This window comes from Cricetulus griseus, chromosome 2, assembly GCF_003668045.3.
Source record: "Cricetulus griseus strain 17A/GY chromosome 2, alternate assembly CriGri-PICRH-1.0, whole genome shotgun sequence".
Classification (NCBI taxonomy): Eukaryota; Metazoa; Chordata; class Mammalia; order Rodentia; family Cricetidae; genus Cricetulus; species Cricetulus griseus.
In genome coordinates this window covers 256,654,272-256,666,929 of record NC_048595.1, presented here as the reverse complement: position 1 = coordinate 256,666,929, position 12,658 = coordinate 256,654,272, and the positions used below count along the sequence as shown (strand labels likewise).

At 40.5% G+C, this 12,658-nt stretch overlaps 1 protein-coding gene across 1 annotated transcript in view; it reads right to left on the bottom strand.

Annotated features, from left to right (window-relative positions):
* Positions 1 to 12,096, bottom strand: part of Ros1 (ROS proto-oncogene 1, receptor tyrosine kinase) — a 127,048-nt gene extending 114,952 nt beyond the window's left edge. The window contains exons 1-2 of the mRNA XM_027402106.2: positions 11,974 to 12,096; positions 1,932 to 1,976 (exon numbers count right to left, since the gene is read on the bottom strand). Coding sequence (XP_027257907.1) covers positions 1,932 to 1,976; positions 11,974 to 12,096 — 168 coding nt within the window. The remainder of the gene's footprint in view (positions 1 to 1,931; positions 1,977 to 11,973) is intronic.
* Between the last annotated feature and the right edge of the window lie 562 nt (positions 12,097 to 12,658).

The following is a 12,658-nucleotide window of genomic DNA, read 5'->3' as shown; positions in this document are numbered from 1 at the left end:
TTATACCATCTCCTCTAAGGCTCAGGCAACATTGTAGAACACTGGTGGAAGGAATGTAAGAGCTGGAGGATAAGGAAGACTTCTTCAAAACACCCTGTGTCTGAGTAACACACAAAGCCATTGGAATCATGAACTCAAAAAAGCTGAAAGATCCCTATACAAAGTTTACACAAGAATGGGTCCATTAACAGACATGGAGGAGAGCTGAGGAGGTCCTATCTCCCACTGCTGAATCGTTTGCTAATGAGATTTGTGGAGGGGAGTCATTGCCTTCAGTTTTTTCCACACCCAAGACTACAACAGTCTCTCGTGGATAGTTCCAATCCAACAGTCATGTAGATGGTTTTATTTACACTAAATGGGCCACAAAACCAAACGAAAACTCATGAATCTAGAAAAGCGGTTTTTAGCATGAAGTGGGGTTTAATAGAAATGAGAGGGACATGGAAACGGGAACAATCAGATGCATCATATACACGCATACACTCGTCAAAAAACAAACTCATTTTTCTAAATTTGGTCTTTGAATTTTGACTTGGGGTTGGGAGAGAATTTCTAACCATTTCTGAAATGTTCATAAATATATTTCCACTGTTTTATATTGCATATTTATGCAAAGGACAGTTTTAGCATAAACAATTACAAAATAATATCTGCCAACTCTGGAAAATGTTAAGGATGTAGTACCAAATATTTAGCTAAAGGGCTAGAGAAATGGTTCAGTGGTTGAGAGCATTTGTTGCTCTTGCTGAAGACACAGGTTCAGTTCCCAGCACCCATTTACAGGAGTTAGTTTTTTTCTTCTACCATAAGAGTCTTGGGAATTTAACTCAGGTGGTCAAGTTAGTGGCTAGCACCTTTTCCCACTGGCCATCTCCAAATCAGACTTATGCCATCATCTCGTATACACCTGAGACTGTGTGAAAGCTCCTCAGAGGATAAAGGGCCTCAAGTGGAGAAAAGTTTAAGAATCTATGTTCTAGAAAACTCTTCCTCTATCAGTCTGAAGACCTTGCAGGCAAATGAGGTGATCCTTGAGCCTGTGTCTGTCCTCTTAAATGTCCCACCATAACAACACTACTGTGTTTTCTGTCCATAGTTTTAGGTATGTGTCTCAAAAGTTGTGGTTCCTTCAAACACAGGCCCCAGCTGTAAACCTCTTCAGCTGTAGTGGTTGGAAACAAACTAGCCCCCATAGGGAGTGTGGCACTATTACGAGGTGTGGCTTTGTTGGAGGAGGGGTGGCCTTGAAGGAGGAAGTGTGTCACTGTGGGGGCAGGTTTTGAGGTCTCCTTTGCTCAAGCTACGCTCAGTGTGACGTAAAGTTGCTTCTATTGCCTGTGGGTCAAGATGTAGAACCCTCAGCTCCTTCTCCAGCATCATGTTTGCATACATGCCACCCACCATGATGATAATGGACTAAACCTCTGAAAATACAAGCTAGACTCAATTAAATATTTTCCTTTATAAGAGTTGACATGGTCATGGTCTCTTCACAGCAATAGAAACCCCAAGACATCTGCCTTGACCAGTGTCTGCCACATATGTATGTTGAGTCAGTAAGCATGTGTTGAATAAACACACATGCAGAAAAGTAATAAAACCACAAAACATAATTGATGAAACAACGAACATATATAGCCCAACCTTCTCAAACAACACACAATAAAATATTAAGTCATAATCCCAAGCCACCCAGCTGTGTAGACAAAATCATGGGTTTATATTAGTCCTTTGCTTTTTCTACTTTAACAAGTTCATTTTTAATGAATTCTATAATTCAGACTTCTCACTATCTTCAAAAGACTTTCTTTCACCAGAGATGAGTAAAATTTTATTTCGGAATGAGTCTTATTGTAATAAAACAGACCAACATTTTATTTAAATCAACACAAACTGTAAAGTTCTTGACAATGGAAGTAATTACTCACCGCCTCACTCAGATTGTATGGTGTGCCAATGTCAAGCGGTCTGCCCTGAAATGAAGAAAGAACAATAAACACCATCAATACCACCAGTGTACCACTACACCTTTTTATTTAAGGTTCCTGGAACTGAGTTCTTCTCTTTGTTAATTGTAGAGTAACTTGCCAAGTGTTTCCAAGTCATTTAATCTGTCATGAAGCTGGACAAAAGGCTAATGAAAATTATTATGTCATGCCTAATTCTGCAGCATCTGCAAGGGTCAGAGTGAGAGTGTGCCTGTGGAAGAATGACAGAACCTCAGGGCTGATTAAATGAACCTATGGATTAGGCAGGTAATTCAAACAAAGGTCTCCTAAATTAGAAAAGAATTATTTCCAGTTTTTTTCCTTTTCTTCCCAATTACTCAGTAACTATAGGGAAACATACAAATTTGGAATGCCATATTTAATAAAATATATATTCTCTGTTTAGTTCTCACATATTTGAAATTTTTAAGATGGCATTTATGGAGCTAGTGGGGTTTCTCAACCTGTGGATTACGACCTCTTTCATGGATTGAACAAGACTATCCTGCATATCAGATATCTACATTATAATTCATAATAGTAGCAAAATTGCAGTTATAAAGTAGGAACAAAAATAATTTTATAGTTGGGGTTCACTGCAACATGAGGTACTGTATTAAAGGATCGCTACATTAGGAAAATTGAGAACCACGAGGCTAGAGAGATGGCTCCACATTTAAGAACATTGGCTTTTCCAGAAAACATGGGGTTCGATTCTGAGTATCCACGTGGGAACTCACAACCATGTGACTCCAGTTCCTGGGAATCTGACACCCTCTTCTGGCCTCTGCAGGCACTGGGTGTAAACATGCTGCAAAGATATGAAGGCAGAACACTTACAAGCATAAAAATAAGACTAAAAAGTAAAGAAAAATTGAAAAAAAAATAGGCCTTTGCTGTGGCTAGAGAGGCAACTTTTTTGGCTAGGTGTGCCACCTATGCAGGGGACTTGATTTTAGTTCCCAGCACCCGTATCAGGCTTCTCGCTACCACCCGAAACTCCATCCTTGGGAGATCTAACACGTTCCTTCATCTGGCCTCCACAAATGCCTACATCCACATACAGATACCTACACAGAGACATTCACACACATACAAATAACTTTAAATAAATACTTTCTTTTTCTTTTTCCTTTTTTTTTGTTTTTTGTTTTTTGTTTTTTGTTTTTTGTTTTTGTTTTTCAAGACAGGTTTTCTCTGTGTAGCCTTGACTCCACCAGGCTGGCCTCTAACTCACATCGATCTGCTTGCTTCTGCCTCCTGAATGTGGAGATTAAAGGCTCATCCAACTGCAGGGCTACAAATACTTTCTTAATGTTTTTGTTTCATTTTGTTTAATCTTCCTGTTTTGGAAACAGGGTCTCATGCACCACACTATGACCTTCCAACTTGCTATGTAACCTAGAATGACACAAGAGTATAGTAGGTCAAACATGATTGGGTTTAGTTGTTTTGTTTTTCTTTTGTTCTGTTTTGTTTTCCAGTGCTGGGAATCAGATCCAGAATCTCCTGTATGCTAGGCAAGCACTTAAGAAAGTTTTCTGTGGTTAGTTGGTTGAAGTGAGGGATTGGGTTTTTTTTTATTTGTTTGTTTTATTGTTGATGGTGGTGGTGTTTTAAGAAAAATAAAAGAAATTGCTCATCTTTCTGGTCATTGTTTGAAAGAAGTCCATCTACAAAAGGATAATTAAAAATGGAAATACTGGACCCATAATGCTCAGGTCATGGTATCACGTGAATGTGAGTTACTTTTCATTTATGTGCTGCTCTACTAACTGATTAAAACCATCGACAAAGACAACCTACATGTGCGTTTCTAGTACTGGCTGGTCCTGATCAGAAACTCCATGATTTGGTTTGACTTGCTTTGGTCTGGTCTAGTGAAACAGTATTTCTCCAAGTATCCTAGGCTGGCCTAGATAAACCCTTTAATCAGACTGCCTCATCTCCTGAGTCCAGAGATAAGATTTACAACATAGGCCGGGTGTTGGTGGCACATGCCTTTAATCCTAGCACTCAGGAGGCAGAGGCAGGTGGATCTCTGTGAGTTCGAGATAGGCTTCAAAGCTACACAGAGAAACCCTGTCTCGGGAAAAAAAAAAAAAGATTTACATCATGATATCTACCCAGAACCCCCCCCCCCCAAGAGTTTGCTGAAGGAGAAAGCTTGCAAGGCCTCAATCCAAAACCAATGACTATAGGCAAACAAGCAATGCTGAGAGTGGAAAGAAATAGTCTTCCCCAGGGAAGAATACACCATTGGTTATCCAATACCAAATGGTCAACCCTGAAAACATATGAATACAAGCAACATATGAATTGATCAGGTCATAACTCTATATTTATGAATGCCACCACTACCTGGCATTTTGGTTTCTTCTGTTATGTTTGTCTGTTATTTGGTGGAGTAGTGAGGTGTTCATGCCATGGCATGAATGGACTTCAGAAGATAAGGAGTCAGAGCTCTCCTTCCCCCTCGTGGGTCCTGGGGGTCGAACTCTTTTATCAGGCTTGGCAACAAGTGTCTCTTAACCACTCAGCAGCCCTGTCTTGTCTTTGTTTTTTTGTTTTGCTTTGTTTGTTTTGTGGTAAAGTGTCAGGCTGGTCCTGAACTCACTAGGTAGTCAAACCTTGTTCTCCTGATCTCTTGCCTCCACCTCCAAAGAGCTGGGACTATAGGTATCGGCCACCATACCAAGCTTCCAAATGTTTAATAGGCATTGGCTTCCATGAACTTGTTCAAAATGAAGTTTTGGTTGCTATAGGATGATCATATCCTAATCATAAAGAATCAAGTGAAAGAAAGCTGTTTCATAATTGATTATTTTCCCTTCTAGGTTATGTTAGCTCACACAGGCAAAGAAGAAGATGCTGAGTTTGTGTCCATGTTAGACACTGAAACAAGAGAAGATTCTTGATAGCTACAAAGCCATACTGAAGCAGGCATGAATCCCTGGCATGTCTAGAGATGAAGTTGAACCGGCTGCGAGGACTGCCTGCCAAGTGGCCTTGGGCAAGGCAGCCTTTGTCAGGTCTGTGGTTTTCTGATGGAGTGAACTATGTTAGCACTTTCCCTATGTCCGTTCACTCGCCAGCCCCCTCACAATCACCACACCTCACATTTCTAGAGCCATCCCTATATCCCAGGCACTTTTATGACCGTTTTATGTTATACCTCAGTAAGTTGTCTCAACAACACTACAAAACAGGTACTAGCACTAACCCTGTTTCATAGCCAAGGACCTAAGATGTTTAGTAACTGCTTGGGTTCTGGTTTCAAGGAGCAGGCAAGTTGTGATCTTTGGGACACACAGAAGTGTTCTCTGCACTTTGGGCTTTCAGCAGTCCCTGCAAAGCTCCAGTGAGTTATCTACCTCCAACATGCAAACCTGGTCCCACATCACAGGCTCTCTGAACCCAACACCCACCCCTTGGCCCAAGCCTTGTCTATCCTGGCACCTGAGCTGGAACTAATCAAATTCTTAACTTCCTCCCTCACAAATGGAACCAAGAAGAATGACCCGCACTTTAGCTCATTTTAACATTTATTTGCTCCTTAAGAGAAATGCTTGACTTAGTATTTCACATATAAGAAGAATAATACTTAATTCAGAAGTCAGTTATGCTGCTTCATACCTGTAATCCCAGCATTCAGGTATCTAAGACAGGGGAATTGCTTCAAAGCCCAGGCTAGAGTATGAGACCATGACTCAAAAATAAATAAATAAACTAACCCCTCCACAAAAAAAAGAAGGAAAAATAAAAAAACAACAACCAAAAAAGATTCAACTCACAACATTCTGAGAAGATTCAATGCACTTGTATAGTGTTTTTTAATGTTTTTACATATCAATAAAAGATAAACACAGAGCATGGCTCAGAGATTCAACACTAACCTGCCATGTGCAGGGTTCTAGTATCTAGTATCTAGTTTCACAGTACTGCCAAATATAAGCACATAAATTTAAACTTTTAAAAATTTTAAAGGACTGGAAAGATGTGTCAGTGATTTAGCACACTTATTGTTCCTGCAGAGGACCTGGGTTTAATACCCAGCACCCACATGGTGGCTCACAACCAACCATCTGTAACTCCAGTTCCAGGGGATCTGATGCCCTCTTCTGCTGTCCCAGAGCACCAAGCACACTTGTAATACACAGATATAAACATAAAATATCTAAGCTGGTTGTGGTGGGGCATGCCCTTCATTCCAACACTTGAGAGGCAGTGGCAGCAGATCTCTGTGAGTTTGAGGCCAGTCTGGTCTACAGAGTGAGTTCCAGGACAGCCAAGACAACACAGAGAAACCCTGTCTGGGGGGGGTGGGGGATGGATGAAAAACTTTCAATTCAGTGCAAGCTCTTAGGAATCTCTCCTTGACATGTGCAAGCTTGCTACATGCAGCCTGAGGCTGACTATTATCACATGCTTTTTAGCAGTTTGTAGGGTTTTTTTTTTTCTTTAATTTTATTACACTTATTGGAGGGGGTTGGGCATGTCACGGGACACATGTGAAGGTCAAAGAACAGATTTCCAGAGTAGGTCCTCTCCTACCATATGGGTCCTAGGGATTGAACCCATGTCACTAGCCTCGGCTGAAGCATCTTTACCTACTTAGCCATCTCACCAGCCCTAAAGCTCTTTTTTGTGGTTGTTCATATTCTTATTTTAAGTGCTTTTATTTATATCCAAGTTGGTTAATTTAATATATTGCCTGTAATATCTTTTTCCACACTGAAACTTTCTTTGAACCATTTCTGCTTAATTTTTACAATAAACAATAATCCAAGCATTAAATAGTTAAATATTTAGGGAGTCTGGATTTGTTATAGGGTTTTTTTTTTTCAGACTGGGTTTCTCTGTGTAGCCCTGGATGTCCTGGAACTCACTCTGTAGTCCAGGCTGGCCTTGAACTCAGTGATCCATCTGTCTCTGCCTCCTGAATGTTGGAATTAAAAATGTGCCACCACTACCTGGCCTATGCTTTTCTTTTTTAAGATTTATTTATTTTATATGTGCATATGGATGTTTTGCCAATATACATGTATGTGTACCATGTGCACACCTGTTGGATCCCCTAGATCTATGGTTGTGAGCCACCATACAGCTGTATAGGAAGTAAGCCCCGGTCCTCTGCTAAAACAAGTGCTCTTAACCTCAAGCCACCTCTCCAGCCCATTTTTGGCTTTTCAAGGCATTCCCACTCCTAAGCTTTTGGCATATTCCCCTATAAATTTGGCTACTATTTTAATGAGACAAAGTCATGGGTTGTTTGATTTTGTTGTTTGTTTTGTTTTGTTTTTTAATGTGCTTTGGTTTTTGTTATTTGGCTGCTTATATGTCAATCACACCCTTTGTTTATAGCTCGTAGAAGTTATTTGAACCTGGTGGTAATGGGGGGATTTTTTTAAGTGCATGGTACCTCATGGGGCATTATGACGTACATCTATAATTTCAACACTTGTGAAATAAAACTTTGGGCATTCAAGGTCATCCAGATACATAGGGAGTTCAAAAGCCAGACTATACGTCCCCAACTCAAAAAAGGGGTTGGGGCTTTTGTGGTTTGAAACTTTGTCTATAAAGCTGGACCATCCAGAATCCCAGCACTAAGGAGAAGGGGAAGAAAGAGTGTTGCAACTTTGAGGACAACCTGGTCTATATGAGTCCCAGGCCAATCAGGACTACACAAGACCCTGTCTCAGGGGTTGGAAAGGGGGCTCAGCAGTTAAGAGCATTTGCTGTCCTTGAAGATGAATTGGGTTTGGATCTCAGTACCCACATGGTGGCTCACCATCAGCCTTATCACCAGTTCCAGGGGATCAACACCCTCTTCTAAGCTCCATAGATTGTGCACATACATACATGAAAGCATTCGTATACATAAAATAAAAATTAAAAACTATAACCAGGTGGTTGTGGCACACATCTTTAATCCCAACACTTGGGAAGCAGAGGCAGGTAGATCTCTGAGTTCAAGGCCAGCCTGATATACAAAGCAAGTTCTAGGACAACCAGAGCTATACAGAGAAACCCTGTCTCAATAATAAATAAATAGTCTTTTTTTTTTTTAATGTATGAGTGTTCTATCTGTATGCATGCCTATACACCAGAAGAGGGCATCAGATCTCATTGTAGATGCTGTGAGCCACCAAGTGGGTTCTGGGAATTGAACTCAGGACCGCTGGAAGAGCAGCAAGCACTCTTAAACTCTGAGCTGTCTCTCTAGCCCCAATCAATTGTCTTTTAAAAATGCTTAAAGGCCCTGTCTCAAAACAACACAGAATGAACGTCTGTCTTTATCCTTACTTCCTACGCACATAGTTTTAAATCTGGAATATTTTCCACTCTCTGCCCAGCCTGTTTCTACCTGAAAACACACTATGCAAATTTCTAGATGTTGCACAGAATTGGAGGGTTGGAGTTCTACTCCATGGTCTTATTAGGATTTGTTTTTATTATTTTAAATTATGAGGTGGGGGAATTCAAGTATGCACTTGAGTACCGTGCCTCAGAGGCTAGAGACATCAGATCCCTGAAGCTGGAGTTACAGGTGGTTGTGAGCCATCCAGTATGGGGGTCAGGGAAAAAGCTTGAAACTTCTGCAAGAGCAGTACACACTCTTAACCATTAAGGGCTCTCTAGAATCTACCTGACCCAGTTATCTTTTTGTTGTTGTTAATGTTATTATGTGTTGACATACAAAAGAGATACTGATATTTGCACATGACTTTTTAAACAGGGCAGCCTCCTGAGCCCTGGGTTTTCTAACAGTCTTTTATTTGGTTCCTTAAGAACTTTATAAGTAAATTTTAAATCGCATTGTCATTATTCTCAAATTTGTCAAAATGATGAAACTATGATACAATACTTGAGTGGCCAAACTGTTGTCTAATGATCAAAACTTTGACACTTCAGCAAACTGCAACTTCCATGAGGACACTGGTCACATAATAGTTTTTTTTATTTTATTTTTTATTTTTTGTTTTTGTTTTTGTTTTTTGTTTTCCGAGACAGGGTTTCTCTGTGTAGCTTTGGAGCCTATCCTGACACTCACTCTGGAGACCAGGCTGGCCTCGAACTCACAGAGATCCACCTGCCTTTGCCTCCCGAGCGCCACCAAAGCCTGGCCCATAATAGATTTTCTTGAGTTTCCCGCTTCAGTCACTGCAGATTTTCAGATCTACAGGTTCCCAGGGGCTCTACCGAATAGAACTGACACCGCTAAGTGAGCACTTCAGGATTTAGCACTCAGTTGTCACAACATTGCTAAAGCTGAGAAAAGTGTGATGAAACTGTCTTTAATCTACTGCTATGCCCTCAGGATCTACAGAGAAATACACTTCCACAAATTATTTGCTACTTATCTTTGGAGGTTTTGTTTGCTTGTTTCTGTTATATAAACCATCTCACAATACTAGTGGTATTGAGAGCATTGACTATCTTTTTTTCTACAGCACATGGCATCTAGAATTCAAATACAAGGCCATCAGCATACTGAACTCACACACAGACTCCCTCAGTCAACATGAAACACCCCTGCTCAAGCGCAAGCTTGAGCTCTCCTCAGCAATTCTTTTTGTTTGTTTGTTTTTGTTTTGCTTTTGTTTTTCAAGACAAGGTTTCTCTGTGTAGCCTTGGCTGTCCTGGAACTCACTCTGTAGACCAAGCTGGCTTCAAACCTGCACTGATTCTGTATCTGCTGAAGTTATAGGTATGAGTCACCATGGGCTGACTTACTCCTAATATTCTTTTATTCAAGAATGTGTTTTCATGTTTAGGTGGAAAAGAAAATACCTTCATGTCAACCACCCATCAAAATCTTGAAATCAAAAATGTTCATCACAGCAAATGCCCGCATTAAAAAGGACAGCAGGGTATAAAAAGGCGTGTATGTCATGCCTCACAGTGGCTACCTCCAGTTGTCCACCCACCTGCTGCTGCCCGTCCCAAACCTGTGTGGGAGGCCCAGCTCAGAACACTTTTATTACATTTACTGGTCAAACCAGCAGACTGTGTCTCTTGCAATTGCCACCTCAGGGGCTGTGCCCTGCCCTCCTCTGTAGGTGGTGAACGGAAGGCAGCTCAACAAGGAACTGAATGTCTGTTTGAGCTGCCAAACCCTGAGGGCATGGAGCCCACACACAGAGAACAATAAAGAGAGCCAGAAACAAAATGAAGACTGTAGTTTTGAAAAGAATGAAAATCAGTCTCAAAAAGTAAGGAAATTAACAACTTGCAGTGGTTTACTTATGACAGAACACTCGAAATATGTTAAAGAACTTGTTTCCAAAGAATTTCAGGATATAAAGGGAAATTCATGATATAATGTAGAGAGAAATTCATAACATAACAGGAAGTGAAATGATTGTATGTAAAAATTATGTATTTGTTTAAGCCAGCCACAGTGGCTTGCTCTTGTAATTCTAACCTTAGGCAAGCTGAGGCATGAGAATTGCCATGAGTTTGAGGTTAGCATCAACTCAATTATATATACATGTGTGTGCATGTACACATACACACACACACACACACACACACACACACACACACACACACCAAAATATATTTGAAAAAATACCAAACAAAAAATGCCCATGGTTAACAGTGGTATTACTAGTCTTCATTCTTTTTTTCCCTTTATCATATAAACAATATTGCATATTTACTGCAACATATCCATAGACTTATCAGAAAGAATAAAAGAGGTCTCTTTCGGGGCAGAAAACAGTAGTCTTGTACATATCCTGTAGCCTAGGCTGGCATTCACTCCTCAGTCTACCTCATAAAACCCAACTTCCATGCCATTTTTAAGTTTGTATTATAACTACAAAAAGCCAGAGCACACATTTCTGCAGCAAAGGCAGTAAGACCTGGGCAAAGGTTTCTGTAAACGATTTTTGAAATGCTACTTTATCTACAGTTTGCCTAAGCAATGATTTACTGCTTTACTTAAACTCAAACGTAAGTGTGTAACAGACCCTTTTCTGATCTACCAGAGAACTCTACCTCCAATATCTTAGCATAAGAATGTGTACGGTGTTTGGCATTTAGCTACTCTATAATAAAGCTACAAAATGCCATACCTAAGCTGTCATGCTATTTAATATTTTCGTTTGTTTGTTTGTTTTGTTTTGCAGACAGGGTTTCTCTGTATAGCTCTGGATGTCCTAGTGCTTACTCTGTAGACCAAGCTGGCCTCAAACTCACAGAGATCTGCCTGGCTCTGCCTCCCAAGTGCTGTGATTATGGTTGTGCACCACCACCATCAGGCTGTGTTATTTAATCTTTAGAGAGGAAGAATGCATCTCTTCCCAGCTACATCATTTGGTGTTTCAAATTAATTTATAAGTATAAAAGTTAACTTAAAAGAAAGTCAATGGCTATTTTAAGTACGACTATGTCACTGTTGAAACAATACCATATAATACATGCAAAAGGAACAATAATAAGAAAGAAAATTTTTTTCACAACCAGCCTGATTAGTCAAACCTGACAAATGCATAGGTCGAAATAAACAGACAACATAATCTGGTCTCTTGATACAAATGTTGTACCAAGCCTCTGCACCTGCTTCCTAATCAGGAACCCATGCAGAGGACCACCACTGCTAATCAGGAACTGAGAGGTTTACTGTGTGTCAAAAGCCTATTTTATATTTCAAACAAATACTAATTACTAAGTGGAATATTTTACAGTTTGCAAAACCTGATTCTATTTAAAGACTTTTTACCCAATCCTCGAATCCTGCTCATACCCGCCCCCCGCAAAAAATCAAGAGCATGATAACAAGTAAATAAAATATCCTGTATCTATTTGGAAATTATATATTCTCCTACCTTCAGGGGAAAATAAAAACCATAAGCGGAATCCCTTGCTACCTTCTCATGAAAAAAGGTGTTGAGGAGAAAATGAACCTCAGTTGCAAGGGGATTTGTGTTCTAGATCCTGCAAAGGCAAACATCGGGTCCGTGAAACTTACCAGGTTAGTTACACAGGACGCTAGGCAGCTGCTCAAAACTGTGCACTGCACCGCAGAAACCCATACGCAGCCAAGGATCACAGTGTTGAGAGGTTTCAGGGCGAGCCAGCCTTTGCTCTTCATCCCTCATCCAGGCTGGCTTCCTACACGGCTGGTGTCCTCATGTCTCCATCTCGCTATAGGAAGTCTTTAGGCTTCATCACTTCAGTTGCAAGAGGGACAAGTGGGTTATCTGTTTTCTTTTGCAATGTTGGAATATCTTTCCCTCTTAAAAGAATAGTGAGAACAGTTAACTTAGACCTTTGGATCTCAGATGGCTCGCGACATCACAGCGTGGCTATTTTATAGTTTTGTGTAATGCCCATCGTGAATGGCTTTGAGTGGCTAAAGGTCAGATCTCAGGAGAGCTCTCCACATGCACAGTAAACAGCGGGACTGCAGATTGCGCTTCAGCGAGCTGGCCACACAAACCTGACGCAGAATGCCTGGGTCGGTCAGCCACCGTCCTTCTTTGAGGTTGGCTGAGCTATACAGGAAACCGGGGTTTGACTGTGCATGCTTGGCAAACCATAGCTTGTAACAAATGTTTTTAAAATTGGAAGCCTCGATAATGAGGGATGACATGGAGAAGAAAACAGGAATGCTTTGAAACCAAACACGTAGTTTTTTTTTCTAAATGAAATAG